A 14,908-nucleotide genomic window follows, 5' to 3' on the forward strand; every position below is an offset into this window, starting at 1 on the left:
GTAGGCATCATGGCAGATGGTCTCTACGGCATCAAGCAGGCCTCGAAGACCAAAGCCAAGGAAATCTCATCCTCCACTGCTCTCGCTTTCTCTACGAACTTGGCATCACTGATCTCCAGCTCGTCCTCTGCCAAAACCAAGCATATAACCGGCCGATCACGCCCATCCAAGGACAAATCAGATATATTCACGACACACAACAAGAACGTCAAGAAGCGGTCCGCCGCCGACCTCGAAGATGGCCAGCAACGCCACAAGACCCGGGATGACATTGGCTCGGTCGATGACGCAGAGTTGCATAGGTCCAAGAGAAAGATGCAGGACAAAGTCCGTTTATACAATGCCATGAAGCGGGGCGAATACATCGGCAAGGAGGATTATGATAACCGTGGCCTGGTTGATTTTGACCGCAAGTGGGCGGAAGATCAAGCAAAAGGTCAAGGTGACTCTGACAGCTCCGACTCAGACGACGGCAGTGCAGGGGAAGAAGAAATGGTAGAATACCTAGATGAGTTCGGTCGACTCCGGAAAGGAACGAAAGCGCAGGCAGCGCGCGAAGAAAGAAGGAAACGTATGCAGGCCAACGCTGCCGAAGAAGAGGAGCGACTTTCTGCGAGACCATCAATGCCGAGTAATGTTCTCTATGGAGACACTATTCAGCACCAGGCTTTCAATCCTGACCAAGCCATCGCTGATCGCATGGCCGAAATTGCGAAAAAGAGGGACAAATCTGCCACTCCTCCTCCGGAGACACACTACGACGCTAGCGCTGAGATCAGGACCAAAGGAACGGGCTTCTACACTTTCAGTAAGGATGCAGAAGAGAGGAAACGAGAAATGGACGCTCTTGAGAAGGAGAGGCTGGAGACGGAAAGAGTGCGCAAAGAACAGGACGAAAAGAAGGAGCAGAGGAAGAAAGAAATCGAGGAGCGGCGCAAGTTGATTGCCGCGCAGAGAGCGAAAGCGCAGGCAGACAAATTCCTGAACGAACTTGACATTGAAGGGGTCTGAAACGACAGTGCAGCGTGTTCTGCACTTGCTGAGGACTCAGAGACTGCTCCATTCAAGGTGACTGCGCGTCGTCATGGCTCCCACAAGCATCACTCCAGCGTCAGGACTTGCCTAGTTCAAACCATCGATATAAGTCCAGCCTGTCCTGGCATCTTTGAGATTTCTTCGGTTCTCTATACATCATGGCCGACATGAACAAAGCAAGGATTGAACCTAATGGCCGTCCAGATCTCGCATCCGCCATTCTCAGCTCTCTAGATCCGATCTTCAGCATCCCGATCTATCTGATGACAATATTCTCCCCCCACTATCGACGTGTATTTTCCGGTCAACCTTGGACCAAGAGGCTCCTGTCCACCGTGCTTGCCGCCGGCATTAGTGTGCTGCTCTTTGTCCGACTACTTCGCCAATTCTGGAGCCGGTTTTGCTGGGATATTATTCTCTACTGGACGACAACGGAGGTCCACGTAAATCTCAGTGACGATCTATACATGGCGTTGTGGTGGCTCTCCCACAAGGAGAACTTGACTCGGAGAACCAACGAACATCATGTTGCCTCTATCACAAGCATGATAAATACGTCGCCTGAAGACCGCCTCCATATGGACCTGGCCAGCCGCGGCAGAAACGGCAGTCTCATACTGCTGCCGGAAACGGTGAATCAAGTATTTCACTACAAGGGACGGAGCTTCTTTCTCCACCGCGTGAAAGACGATGTCTGCATAATTCGTTGTCTGGGTGGGTCTCTTAAACCCATTGAAGATCTACTTGACGACGCGTACGAGGGTTGGATGGCCGAGCTCGCTAGGTGCTCGATCACTCTCTTTACCCCTAAGCAAGACACCGGCAACTGGAACGCCTCTGTGTCGGTGTCCGCCAGGAGCCTTGAATCGGTTGAGATAGGGTCTCAGGTCAAGATGGCTCTCCTTGCCGACATTGACGGATACCTCAACGGCAAAGACTGGTACAGACAACGGTGCATCCCGTGGCGAAGAGGCTACTTGTTCCACGGGCCACCGGGTACGGGTAAGAGCTCGTTGGTGACAGCACTTGCGGCGCATTTCCAACTGTCAGTATATGCAATTACTTTCTCGGACGGGCTCACGGACGGCATCCTTCAACAATTACTGCGCCGACTCAATAATACCAAATGTATTGTGCTTCTAGAAGATATCGACAGTGCTGGGTTGGCGAGAGAAGGTCAAGATCTTGACAAGATCGAGCCCTCCGGGAAGATGGAGGAACATTCCCGTCCTCCGGCACGCCCCAAGGGCCGTAAGAGGGGCCCGGTAACTCTTTCCGGCGTCTTGAATGCGATTGACGGTATCGGTGCGCCAGAAGGCCATATTCTTGTACGTCACTTTCCACCTCAGGGACTTTTAGCCGTTGAGAAAGGCTCAATGGCATCTCCTCATCGATGCTGAAGAGGCTAACAAACGTTGCAGATATTAACGAGTAACTACGCCGAACGGCTTGAACCTGCGTTGACCCGACCGGGCCGCGTCGATTACCACTTGGAGTTTGGGTTGGCTACGAAGGAACAAGCTCATGGCATTTTCCTCCGGCTTCAGGCTCACAGCAACCGTTGTGAGGCACGGTCTGGACTGGAAGACTTAGCCAAAGCATTTGCCGACAAAATCCCCGAGAAAGTTCTGTCGCCTGCGGAAATACAAGACTTTCTCCTGCATCGTCGTGACGATCTTCAGAAGGCAGTCGATGAAGTTAATGCTTGGGTTCAGGAAATGGTCGCAGCCAAAGGAAGGCGGCAGGAAGGGTGTGTTGAGGCTGCCGGGGAGAATGATGATCGGGAGAGTGATGACGGCGAAGCACATTCATGAACATTGAAGACGATGCTTGAATGAGATCGGCAGCTTGTCAGAAGAAGTCGTCAGACTCGATTCGAGGTGTGAAGTGGACGGGAAGCTGCTCGTGGCTTGACCGGGGTGGTTCTCTGCGTCCGTTACCGAAGAGTGGTCCCTGCGACAAGATTGCAGCTTCTACGTCCAACCAACATGGAACTGACATGGGCCTCTGATAGAGCCCTACTCCTGTACTGAGATACAATCTGAGCAGCCTTGCGAAGGGGTTGGGCTGGTCCTGCTTTGGCCCTTCCGTCACCATGCGGGAGACAGACAAGGAGTCCACCTAAAACCAACCCAGGTGAAGAAGCAAGTGTTGAAGTACAGACTCTGGCATCTGGGTATGACGAATTAAAATTGGATGTGGCGATCTTCACTGCCCTGTCCAAGCTACTCGGGGGTGAGCCACTGTTTGACACCCACCAGGTATAATCTTGCCCCATCTGCATTCCTTATACGAAGTTGTCACCCGAACAACCGCAAACGAGGTTTCCAGCAGTGACTGTGACAGTGACAGCGACTCTGTCTCTGATGCAACTGGTCTCCAATCCCTCCCGAGCAAAAAATTACCGGCCTGGTGTCCTCGAGTCAACAAGTTGGATCGAACCCTTCCGAGTCGTCGAGCGCCCACCCGGAGTCATACACGACGGCGGTATCCTGCCACGTCTCATTATCCGGCCACGTATCCTGCGTTGCGTCCATGCCGGACATATCTACACCTGTTGTTGTTGTTGTCGTGGTATCTGCGGTGCCTTGTCCATTGAATCCGCCGCCCCCGTCGTCATAGATCGCGTTCATTCCGGCGGCGGCAATGGCTGCGTTCGTCATGGATGTCACGGCGATGTCGGTGGCGAGGGTGTTGAGGAAGGCCTCCTCCTGCTGCTGCTGCTGCTGCTGCTGGTGGTGGTACTGGTGCTGGTGCTGTGCCGCACTGTAGGGCCTCATCCGCTGTGGGACATAACTCTGAGGTCTTGACCAAAGGCCCTGGGCTGGAGCACTACTGATCCTCTGTCCCGGCGGAGGGATGGTGGTGTATCCTCCAGCTGTCGGGCGCGCAGGGGCGGCGGCGTCGTAGCTCTGCGATGCGGGCCGTTGGAGTCGGAGGGTCGAATGACAGAACGGATCTTGAGCCGGTAGCGGTGAACCCTGAAGTTCTCCTGGCGCCGGGTTGGCGCGCTCATGGAACCGGGGAATCGGGTGGACGTGCAACTTGCTGGCGTTCTGCAGGCAGTGAAGACACAGCTTGAGCAATTTGTCACACTGCTGACAGTTTAAAGGTGCAGTTGATGTTGTTCCTAGAGAGAGAGAGAAAGGAGGAAAACAGGTTAACGTCATGGACAAACAACCCTGATAGACAGAAGAAAAGGAATGGAGGAGGGAAAGCATACGGTGCAAGCAGAGACTGCACTGCTCGTCGCTAGCAACGGCAACAAATCCGTCTATCCGCATCGTCTTCCTCTGACACTCTCGATACGACCGGGCGATCACATGGTTCAGATTGTCTTCGGTGTAGATGTCAACATAGTCCGTGTGAGGGTGGCCCTTGAGGGCGTCCATGGAGTGTATCGCTGATTCGATGGCCAGCCGCCTCGCCTCGTCAGCAAGAGCCACGACAACCGGTATTATGATCTCGCCAACCCCCTGCATCTCAGCTGAGGCCCGAGGGCCGCCGGGGGGGTGGACTTACGTTGGGCACACGTCTGGCAGTATATCCCGTTGGCCGAGATGCCTTGCTTTGCGACCTGGAAGGTCCACCGCCACGACTCGTGGTGGCTCGGGTGGTGATGGTCGTCGCCGGCGCCGGGTGAGGAGCAGCTCAGGCACCGGAACACGGGCTCGGTCGTGTCGACAAAGCAGGTCTTGCAGAAGCTGACGGGCTGGCCGAGCGCGAGCGGCATCGCGCACGACGAGCAGTGGTTGAGCGCGGCGGTGTCACAGCACGAATATCCCGCCGAAACGCTGTTGTTGCTCCGGACGCTCCATCGCGCCTCGACCACCTTGAAGGTTTTGTGGGGGTGGACGTTGACGCCGCGCGAGAACCAGCATGACCGGCACAGCGTGTAGTCGCACAGGTGATCGAGACAGACGTACCGGTTCGACGTCCGCTTCCGACAGGCCGAGCACGGCCGGAGGGCATTCCTGTTGCTCGGGTCGTGGATGTCGCCGTGGATCATCGACACCGAGGCCGGGGCATGGCTCGGCTGGTGCTGGCGCCAGCAGTGTTGGCAGAACGGAAGTCGGCAGTACGTGCAGTCGGCGAAGGTGACGTCCCAGGGGATACCTGACAAAAATTTCAGCAGAAAGTTCACCCTTCTCCCCCCCTAGCTTGGGTTTCCTCAAGGGGTTGTCTGTGAGAGCGAGAGTATGTATCTATACCGGTTTTACAAAGGGCACATGTTCGTCCGGGGGCATCGGTGCTGACGAACAGAGGACTCGTCGGGAGAGAGTCAAGCGGCGTTGGACGGGACTTGTGGACGAAACGATCTTCTCACTCTTCTTTCACAGGAGAATAGCTTTGAGGTCAGTCAGTCGGTCTCTCGCGTCCCAAAAACGATCAGTTTGCTTGAAAGGCTGACGAGGATCAAGTTGGGAGATTGCCAGATGGAGGGGGGGCATGGTGGGCTACTATTGCGTACTGGACTATCCAGAAGTTGTCATCCATCCATCCAAAGAGACTTTCAACCCCGGCGTCCCTGACGAGTAGATGGCTCGTCCGGCGTCCAGGGCTCGACGTTTAGTCTCCCTGGGCTCTGGGTCTATCTGTTGGGCTTGTGCAGACCTTACCCGATGCATACTCGTCGGTTAGTTGGTTGATTGGACGAACGACAGTCGACCAGTAGTAGTCAGGAAATCTCTCCTTCCACGGGTGTCGACATGGTTCAGCATGATAGGGGGGGAAGAACCCTGTACTGGGGCAATGAGGCTGAAAATGCCACGGTTTCGCACTTCCTGTGTGCACGCGACGCCCCCAGAACCTGTTCGTATGGGTAGGTGGTTGCGTTTCTCGCCCAGAGCTTCTCCTGTTCTATTTCCGACTACATGAATACGCATGATAAGCTACTCCGTACAAGAGAGAGAGACAGAGAGAGAGAGAGAGAGAGAGAGAGAGAGAGTTTAACCCCCAACAATCATTCATCGTCGAGAAAGAGCTGACAGCGAGATGGAAGAGGACCAACCCAAAATCAGGCTAAGCCAGCAAACTCAAAGGGAGAGAGAGACACACACATACGCCACACTCACCCTCTCTCTCAGCTGGGTCTCGTGTCTCTCAGACACTCGTGCAGCATGGCACCCCGCTCCATGCAGTCCACCAATGAGATCAGCCCCGGCTCGACATTTCCGTGGCTTGGGCTTAGGCTGTGCGATCCACGAGCCTATGAGATTGCGCTTGTAGCCGAGCACAGCACCGGTGAGTGAGTGAGAGAGAGTTCGTATTGGCGCGCGAGAAACGGTGATGGGGGGGGGGCAAACCCCCTTGTCAAATACGGGGTAGTGGTGGTAGTTATTTTCGTGCTACGTTAATCAAACCAATCAATCAACCAACCAACCAACCAGCCAACCAACCACCCAATACTCTAGAGTCCAGACATGGGTCGGACAGAAAAAGGGGAACACAACGAGTCTGGTTTGGGTCTAGTTGGGGCTCTGTGTGGACGAGTTACAGAGTACAGAGTATGTACTATTGTCGTTACGACTTCGACGGTATGGCGTGTTACGAACTCCCCAGCCCCTTTTTTCAGCCTTACTGTCAATTCAACACGTCCTGGCCACCATAAGTGAGTGAAGGCGGTTCCGACGTGCATGGTACTCGTATGTATGCATGTAGCCGCCAATCATGATGGGAGAGCAACCTCGCATGGGGGCTGTGGAATTTCATGTCACACTTCGTGTTCTGTAACTATGATAGCTCCATAGGCCCGAGACCGAAGGGGCATGGGCATGGGGTTCCCAGATGTCGTTTTGCACGGAGTAAGGATGGCTTTGCGCTCCTCTGTCTCCCCAGATGGACGTGCTCTCAAGTTAGCTGTTTCGTCAAGCACACCGAGACAGGGAAAAGCAATCAGGGGGCGGCGCCTCTAGAGGCCCGAAGTTCAAAGCCCAGATCTCCAGAGGCCATTCGATAGGACGAGTCAAACAGGAAACAGGAACCAAACCCGGTCTAGATGTCGCATACCCCGTGGCCCATAGCGCGTGGTCTGTGCGTCGTGTGTATCAGGATTCAGGACGGTGGTAAGGCTGGATCGCACACCCTTTGTCTCTCTCCCCCTCTCTCTTTCTCACTTGCATATGTGGCTCTCGTATGTCCATACTCGGTATTCCGTACATCCCTCCTCTTCGTAGACAGGCAGGCAGGATACAAGGTTTCAGCCCCCCCGGGCATGAAGAGAGCCAGAACATCTTCCCAGTGGTGCGGTTACACAGAGATCTTGGCCTGCTTCCACCATCCCTGCCATCTGTGTGTCTTCTGGCTCGCTTGTCTGTCTGTCTGTCTGTTCGCCTTGCTGCTGTTCCTTACGTCCTCGCCCCCTATTCAAATCGGCCCAACAGAGACAAGACGACCAGGGCTAAATATGGGTCTTGACTCTTGAATCTCGAACCCCCTCGAGACAGAACAGGTAGCTTCTTTTTTTTCTCTAGCTAGTTAGTTAGCTACTGTTACTAGCTTACCAGCCCGGTGGTTACTCGTATATAATAGCACAGCCATTTCCCAGAACACACCACCTGCCTCTGCTCCATCCTTGCCCCGGTCTCGGTCCCTCAGCCTAATCGTCCACTGCTACTACCACGCGGTAGCAGACATTGCAGTCGTTCCGGCCATTCAAAGTCTGGTCTATATCCGTCGCCCTCGATCCTCCCTCTTTGAAAGCGATTCCTCAGATTTCCAGTCACTCGCCCCTCTCACACTACTCACTGCCCCCCAAATAATCACCACTTCCTTCATTCCTTGACTCAATCGTCAAACAACAACCATGAATCCTGCCTTCGAGAAACCCTCACATGGTGGTAAGTTGCTCCGTGTCGCTCCCGATATCCAGAATGAAGAGCCAATTCTGACATGACTCTTCCCCATTCAACAGTGGAAACACAGGCGAACGAAGTGTTGATGCCCGGGTAAGTACCATATCACCCACCTCTTGGTGCGTCCTGAACCGTCACTCCCTCCATACTGATCAGCAGCAACCAGAGATCTCCGTTTCCAACAGTCAAACGTCACCGGCACCCCAAATATGGGCCCAGGCCCCATGCAGCCGCCGAGCCACGAGTACCCCGAGAAGGCCTACGGACACCCCCAGATGCCATCTCAACAACCGTATGGTCAGCGCTCCGTGTCGGGCCAGTTCCGCCAGACCGTAGCCATCCCCAATCTCGGCATGTCTGCGGCGCCCGTGGATTGCCCGGCGTGCGGGCAGCGCGCCATGACCAACGTCAGCTACCACACCGGCAACACTACGCAGTAAGTCCCCCGTCTTTCTCTCGTGGTGCATCTCCTGTGCGTATCCAAAGCTGACATGAGACCTCCCCAAAAAGTGTCTGGGCCGGAGTCGCCTGCTGCTTGACCGGCCTCCTCTGCTTCGTGCCCTACCTCATGAACTCGTTGAAGGACGTCCAGCACCGTTGTGGGGTCTGCGGCGTGTTGCTGGCCACCTGGCACAAGAGCGGCGTGGTCGAGGTTCACATGCACGGCTGAAGACCAAGGTTCATGGCGGTGCGCAATATCACGACTTGAAACTCGAGCTGGATTTTATGGGCGGCTGGGAAACGAATCAATTATTACTTCACGGACGGATGGACACACGGACCTGTAACCAGTATCTTATTTTATTTGTTCCTGGACTTTCACGATCACCAAAAACGGGAGAAAGGGAGGGGGCGTGGGGCCACCCCGGGTCATGCTAGGCCCGGACCACCGCCGGGCGTTTGCTGTAGGCGCGGGGGCAAACCAAGAGTGATGCTGATGGCGAGGATAGTGTTTGCCGGGCATGCAGGACAGGACTTTGGCTGAGCATACACACACACATTCAGTCTTCTCTCGTGGACTTCAACCAAAAGAGTGCCACATTTCAACCCCCCCAAAATGACTTGCCTTGGCCCGTACCCCGTACACGTATATTTTCCGATATCTGGACGCAAGCGCGGGAAAGTCACCGAGAACTTCACCAGCTATGTACAGACCTGGCTAGTACGCAGTAAGTACCGAGGGAGAAAAGTCGGTCGACTGGCACCAACCATTCACCAGAAAGGCTCGGAAGACGACGAGGGCAAAGAAGGAGAGGGCAGAGCAGAGCAACTAATTAAACCAACTGGTAAGCAAAGAAAAGAAGAGACCAGTGATTATACAGTCTCACAAACGAATACCGAGTACTTGGATCAGATGCATGCTAAACCGGCGACCTCCTCTCCCAAAGAATTGGGCTCGGTACATCTGCCACGAACCTCCACATCCCCAGCATGCTGCTGTTCTCTCCCCCGGTAGGTCGACCTCGTGGTCTTCTTTTAAATTCTCTCCGACCTCCACATGACGACGACTACCCATAATTCGTCGGCGCAATACCATAGCGGTAATTGGCCAGGTCATACGCGACGTAGGCGTTCTGCAAAAAGGTATCTCCCAGAATAAGCCAGTCGCCGTCCTTGGCGGGCTCCATGCCCCAGGCGCAGCCCGTCGCGGCCCCCGGGGTAGGGAGGACCAGGCTCTGGAACGGGATCGAGATTTTCAGGTCGTCGCCGAAGTAGAAGTCGACCGAACCCGGAGGCACCGTGCAGTCCACGTTCCTGTTGGCCACCGTGAACGGCAGGTAGCCGACGAGGCTGTTGTACATGTCGGGTGGGAGCACGATGTTCGTGGTGCCCGAGTCCAGCAGCAGGTCGACGTTCACCGAGACCGTCGTGAGTTGCTTCGACGGCGAGGCCGTCGTGCCCCACCCAGTCAGCGTGATCAGGTAGTCCTTGTACGTGCCGTCCTCGTCGGCGACCATCGGCCTCCACGTGATGTCGCCCTTGTAGGCCGTCTCGTCGACGTCGCCGAAGAGAATGAACCCGCCGCTGTCCGGGCCGATCAAGGACGACCACAGACTAAACAACGGCGTGTCGATGGTGCCGGATTTGACCAGCATGTCGATCAGGTTGGGGTACAACGGCTTGGATTCGCCCGTGTCGAAGCCCAGGCCCATGACGCCCCATGACAGATTCCCCGTGATGGCCGTCGCCAATCCCAATTGCACGTCGTCGACTTGGACGCCGCTCTCGAAGCTCAGTGTGTCGGTGAAAAAGTCCCCCGACGCCACGGTGGTGCCCTCCTCATACTCGATGGTGAAGGCGTCCTTGCTGACCAGTTCGTACGTGCTAGATTGGTCCGGGTCGAACGACCAAAAGCACCCAGGAGTGATGCTGCACAAGTCCGGCGGGAATGCCCATGTGTCGGAGCTGCCCGTGTCAATCACAAGCAAGATGTCCTGCAGAGGGGTGCCGAATCCCACTGAGATCTCGTATTGGAATTCTTTCGGATCCCAGCCGGTCGTGGCCAAGAACTCATCACCACTGTCATCTTGACGTCGGCGGAGAGCGGGCTTGTTGACTCGTCGAGTTTTGAGCCGCAGAGACTTGCTCGACCGGCGATGATTGTCCTGGGGTGGGCCGGACGGTGCACTCGTGACAAGCTCCGTCAGGAGCAGGAGGGGGGCAAGGAGGCAGATTAGGGATAGACGGCGCATCTTGTTCTTGGGGTACCCTGAACAACAAAAGAAAGAGAAAAACAAGCTGCAAACACTTTGGCGTTCATTCTTACCTTTTGACCATTTCACTACGCTGGCTTTATACCCACCACACCACGACTCGTCTGGATGTTCGGAGCGTGGGTGTATCTCGATTGCGAGACCAACTCAGCCGCAGCAGACCTCTCAGCCCCGAAATCTAGGCTGCTAGGACTTGTCCGGGGCCGACTGCGCCCATTTACACCAATGATCTCTGTTGCATGAGGCAAGGCAGACGGTCCCGACGTGAGACTAGGGAAGCTGGGAAAGCTTGTTGCCGGGACCATGCCAGCCCCAGAGCTCTGGGACTGCGCTGTGGAAGAAAAGGCACTAGCAGAAAAGATCCATAGAGACTGTGCAATGTTTCCCATTCGGGCAGCACCGCGTGAGCGGCGGCATGATCGGGATGGCGCAAAGAGGGATGAGAAGGAATGTTCAAGCTCACCAAGTCGTCGTGCTTGATGCTTCGGCCGAGCTTGGCGCCTTGGCGAAGCTTGGCATGGCCTCCCACAGCGGCGGGACGGGAGAAATATAGGGCTGAGAAGGCGGGATAGACTTTCGTGGTGCTGCAGCTTGGGGGCCTTTTGTCTCGCTAAACCTCGTGTTTCTCGGGGCCTAGATCAGGTGGGAAAAACCAGTGGACTTTTCACTGACAAAGCGACAAGACTGACTTGTTCCTTTGGCATGTCCCCTTGGACATCCTCGGCACGCGAAACGACGGCTCCGACGACCAACAATGATTCTAGGAACCCCCCGGCCTTGTAGCTCCGATACGGTGGCACTGGAGGGTTCACTGGTTTCTTTGAACCGTACGGAAATAGCTGAAATCCCAGTCGCATCTGCATCAGACTCTGCACTACGAGGGATCCAGCTGGCTGGTTTGGGCTGACTCGAGGTCGAGACCTGTGATGGAATTAGTACCTTGAGCATAAGGGTTTCGAGAAACCGCTTAGAAAATCCCTAGGAGCACATGCTGAGCCTCACAAGCCCCATCTTGTCGAGAGCGGCTTAGAGCGACAGAGCTTCCTTGCTCCAAAAGAATAGAGAGAGTCAGTGTTTTCTGTGAATATATGTCTCTCGATAGTAGATCGACCTGTAACCACCCAGTATGCAATCCCTTTCTTGTTTAGCCGTGTCCTAGAGCCATGTCTGTTCCTTGCTATGCATATGTCATTATTACAGAAATACAACGAATAAGTTGTCAAAAGTGCTCCCCTGTTTGGCCAACGACCCCTTTTCAGCACCCCGCCACGCCCATCATACACGAGATATAATCTTTCCCATTTGGTCCTATCTTCAGGCTTCCAACAAAACCCTCAATAGTCTCGATCACACCACGAACGCAAGGACACCCAACACACCAGCAAGAATGCCCCACGCGACGCTCTGCTGGGTTGCTGCACCCGTGAAGATGTCTGGTGTGATCGAGGGTCCTCCTGTACCTGCGTTTGATCCTGTCGGCCCAGGAACGAAAGTCGTGGCTGCCGCTTGAGCTCCTCCATCTCCAGACCCGGATCCAGCTCCACTGCCCGAGCCCGATCCCGATCCATTGCCAGGTCCAGATCCAGAAAACCCGGACCCACCTTCAGGAGCAGCAGTGGGCATGGGCACCAAGCCGACTTCCCCTGGACCTCCACCATTGCCGCTGCCACTATTACCGCCCGCGGGAGAAGGAGCAGAGCCGGTGGGCTGAACTGTGACAAAGGTGACCTGCGGTACCGTAACTGCGCTTGTGACCGCACTGCCTGAAGCCGTGATCGTGAACGTTACAGTTGTGACAGGGATAGCCACCGGTGGGGTCGGAGAAGGTGCAGAGATGCCGTTGCTTGCACCCGAGCCCGAGCCAGAAAGAGGCGGTCTTGATCCGCGACCGTTGCCATTGGTAGCCGTAGCAGTCACTGTCTGCACCTGCGTCCCTACTGTTTCTGTCACTGACCCAGCGGGCGAAGGCGTAGGCACAAGAGTGATGGAGCTTGGCACACCGGTACAGATGCCCGGATTTTGCGGAACAAAATCTGCGCAAATACCTGCCAGGTAAGATAACGCTGCCGTGACCTCGTCGTTGGACGCCCCCCACGCGGAGACACATTGTTGGACTGAACTGATGAACTGTTGAGAAGGGCAGAAGCATGTCGTGTCCGAGTTTGAGGCACATTTGGGCACGAGCGAAAGCCAAGTGTTCAAGCAAGAGGGGAGGACGGAGGGGCAAGGCGAGGTTGGCTGTGCTGGAGGTGCGGCCGGTGGCGACGACGCCGGAGGTGAGGAAGATGGAGACGAAGATGTTGGGGGTGATGAAGGCGGCGACGCAGGTGGAGATGTCGGAGGTGTCTCCGTAGTTGCAGGAGTAGGCGAAATCGTAGACAGGGTTGAAGGTGGCGGCCTGGTACACCGAGTGCAGACCGTGGAGGTTGAAGTGATGGTGATTGTTGAGACGGTGTTGGTGGTCTCGGTCACAATGTCAGTGCCACTTGTGCGCGTATTGGTTATGGGGCATGTGGTGATTGTCGTCACCACAATTTCCGTCGTGATCAAGTCAGTCGTGGTATCGGTTGAGCTCGTCCCAGGTGTTGTACCAGGCGTTGTACCAGGTGTTGTAGTAGTGACAATAGCCGAAGTGGTGGTAGTCTGCTGGCTGAGAGTGGTTGAAGAGCTCGCAGTCTGCACGACAGAAGGTGTAGTTGTGGTGGTGCTTAGGGTTTCTTGAGGGGTAGTCGTGCTAGTGGTCGAAGTGCTCGGAGTCTGGTCAGCAGGAGAGGTAGTGGTAGTGCTGGGAGTTTGCTCAGGTGCTGTGGTGGTAGTGGAGTCTGGAAGAGAAGTAGTGGTGCTTGTGTTAACCTGTTCACCGGAGGAAGTTGTTGTAGTAGTCGTCGTGCTGCTGGTCACTGGGATGACCTCCGGGGTGGTCGTTGTCTCGACATTCGGCCTGGTTGTGGTGGTTTCGACTTGGGAGGTCGAGGTCACCAACGGAGTTGTAGTTGTGACCACTGGTGTGGTCGTGGTCGAAGTGGTTGGAGCTGTGGTTGTTGAGGAGGATGAGGAAGACGACGACGAAGAGTTGCAGTCGAAGCCAATCGAGTGAATCCCAATGTCGCAACCGTTGCTATTGCCACTGGGAGGCATCTGAAAGGTCACGGATTTCGCCCCACCGCACTGCGTGTTCTCCACAGTGGTACCGCTTGAACTGCAAGACGCGGTGTGTTTGCACGTGGAGCCATCGGGCATGGAGAAGATGAAGTCCAGATCAGTGTCGAAGGATACCGAAACCTGCATGTGCGTGATCGAGAACTGGTCATTTTGGGCGCAAGAAAACTGGGGACCACTGTTCGACGAGGTGCTGACTTTGCCTTGAATGCATTTAGACTGGCCAACAGGTCAGGAAGAAGTTTTCACGGTTCACGAGCCTTTTGGGATCTTACCTGGAAATCATCACGTATGCGAAGCGATCGTTTCTTTGAATTGGGTTGAAAGGAGTCCTGGCAGGAAAATCCGCTGAAGCCGAAGCCTCCATAATTATTGAATGAACCTGTTGGCAGACCAGACCAATCAAATCCACTCTGTTGGTCAGTCGTGCAGTTGTTAGCGGTGTTGGAGACGCTGGAAAAGGTAGGGGAATCGCCCCAGCTTGTTGCCACAGCCTGCTGTATGAGCCAAACAATAGCCACGAGACCGGCAGTCAATGCAGACTTCATGACGGCGATTATGTTGTAACAAAACAAGGATAGTTATCTGAACGAGCGAACGTGGCTGGGTCGTAAACGAAGGACTTCTCCTGGAAAGCGAATGTGGAAAGCGAAAGACTGTAAGGAAAAGAAATGGAATGTGGGGTGCAAAAGACGAGCACCTTTTGTTGGTGAAGATGGAGGTTGCTACATTTTCGAGGAAGCACTGGAGCTTTTGTATCCACGAGAGGGCAGGTTGAATCTCACTTCGAACTGCTTCCAAGACGTAGGCCATACAATGACCATACATCACCTGGAAACCATGCGACTTTGCCGTAGCGGGTCCCAATACAAGACATTCTGAAGGCGAGTAGACAGAAGGCGCGCGCAACAACCGGGTGGCAGAGGGCACTGTTGAGGTTGTGGATCGGATTCGGACGGGAAATATGGCATTCAGCACCAAGAATGGAGAGACACCAGCTCAATGAAAAGAAGGCTGAAACAGAGATGGGTTCCCGAGTCGTATCCAGTAGGGCTCGAGATCCACGTTCGCGACCCTCGAAATAGACTGTATCGGGACATTCGAAACGGGTCAGGAGTGATGTCTTAGGCTGGGAGACCGAAAATG

General features: G+C 55.0%; 6 protein-coding genes across 6 annotated transcripts; 3 read left to right on the forward strand and 3 right to left on the reverse strand.

The window, feature by feature from the left end:
- Positions 1-9: 9 nt before the first annotated feature.
- AYL99_02579 (hypothetical protein) lies at positions 10-1,011 on the forward strand (the record flags this gene model as incomplete). Its single annotated transcript, XM_018834095.1, has 1 exon — positions 10-1,011. One exon carries the CDS (start codon positions 10-12, stop codon positions 1,009-1,011), a length of 1,002 nt encoding a protein of 333 aa, XP_018696719.1.
- Positions 1,012-1,193: 182 nt separating this feature from the next.
- On the forward strand, positions 1,194-2,849 carry AYL99_02580 (hypothetical protein; the record flags this gene model as incomplete). The annotated part of the gene is made up of 2 exons (XM_018834096.1): positions 1,194-2,363; positions 2,457-2,849. 2 exons carry the CDS (start codon positions 1,194-1,196, stop codon positions 2,847-2,849), a joined length of 1,563 nt encoding a protein of 520 aa, XP_018696720.1.
- Positions 2,850-3,458: 609 nt separating this feature from the next.
- Positions 3,459-5,044, reverse strand: AYL99_02581 (hypothetical protein; the record flags this gene model as incomplete). The annotated part of the gene is made up of 3 exons (XM_018834097.1): positions 3,459-4,165; positions 4,259-4,438; positions 4,558-5,044. 3 exons carry the CDS (start codon positions 5,042-5,044, stop codon positions 3,459-3,461), a joined length of 1,374 nt encoding a protein of 457 aa, XP_018696721.1.
- A 2,796-nt stretch (positions 5,045-7,840) lies between these two features.
- Positions 7,841-8,559, forward strand: AYL99_02582 (hypothetical protein; the record flags this gene model as incomplete). The annotated part of the gene is made up of 4 exons (XM_018834098.1): positions 7,841-7,874; positions 7,949-7,982; positions 8,056-8,325; positions 8,400-8,559. The coding sequence occupies 4 exons, from the start codon at positions 7,841-7,843 to the stop codon at positions 8,557-8,559; spliced, it is 498 nt and encodes a 165-aa protein (XP_018696722.1).
- Positions 8,560-9,397: 838 nt separating this feature from the next.
- On the reverse strand, positions 9,398-10,582 carry AYL99_02583 (hypothetical protein; the record flags this gene model as incomplete). The annotated part of the gene is made up of 1 exon (XM_018834099.1): positions 9,398-10,582. The coding sequence occupies one exon, from the start codon at positions 10,580-10,582 to the stop codon at positions 9,398-9,400; it is 1,185 nt and encodes a 394-aa protein (XP_018696723.1).
- A 1,368-nt stretch (positions 10,583-11,950) lies between these two features.
- On the reverse strand, positions 11,951-14,310 carry AYL99_02584 (hypothetical protein; the record flags this gene model as incomplete). The annotated part of the gene is made up of 2 exons (XM_018834100.1): positions 11,951-13,981; positions 14,038-14,310. 2 exons carry the CDS (start codon positions 14,308-14,310, stop codon positions 11,951-11,953), a joined length of 2,304 nt encoding a protein of 767 aa, XP_018696724.1.
- Positions 14,311-14,908: the final 598 nt, after the last annotated feature.

This window comes from Fonsecaea erecta (assembly GCF_001651985.1).
Source record: "Fonsecaea erecta strain CBS 125763 chromosome Unknown Scaff2, whole genome shotgun sequence".
Classification (NCBI taxonomy): Eukaryota; Fungi; Ascomycota; class Eurotiomycetes; order Chaetothyriales; family Herpotrichiellaceae; genus Fonsecaea; species Fonsecaea erecta.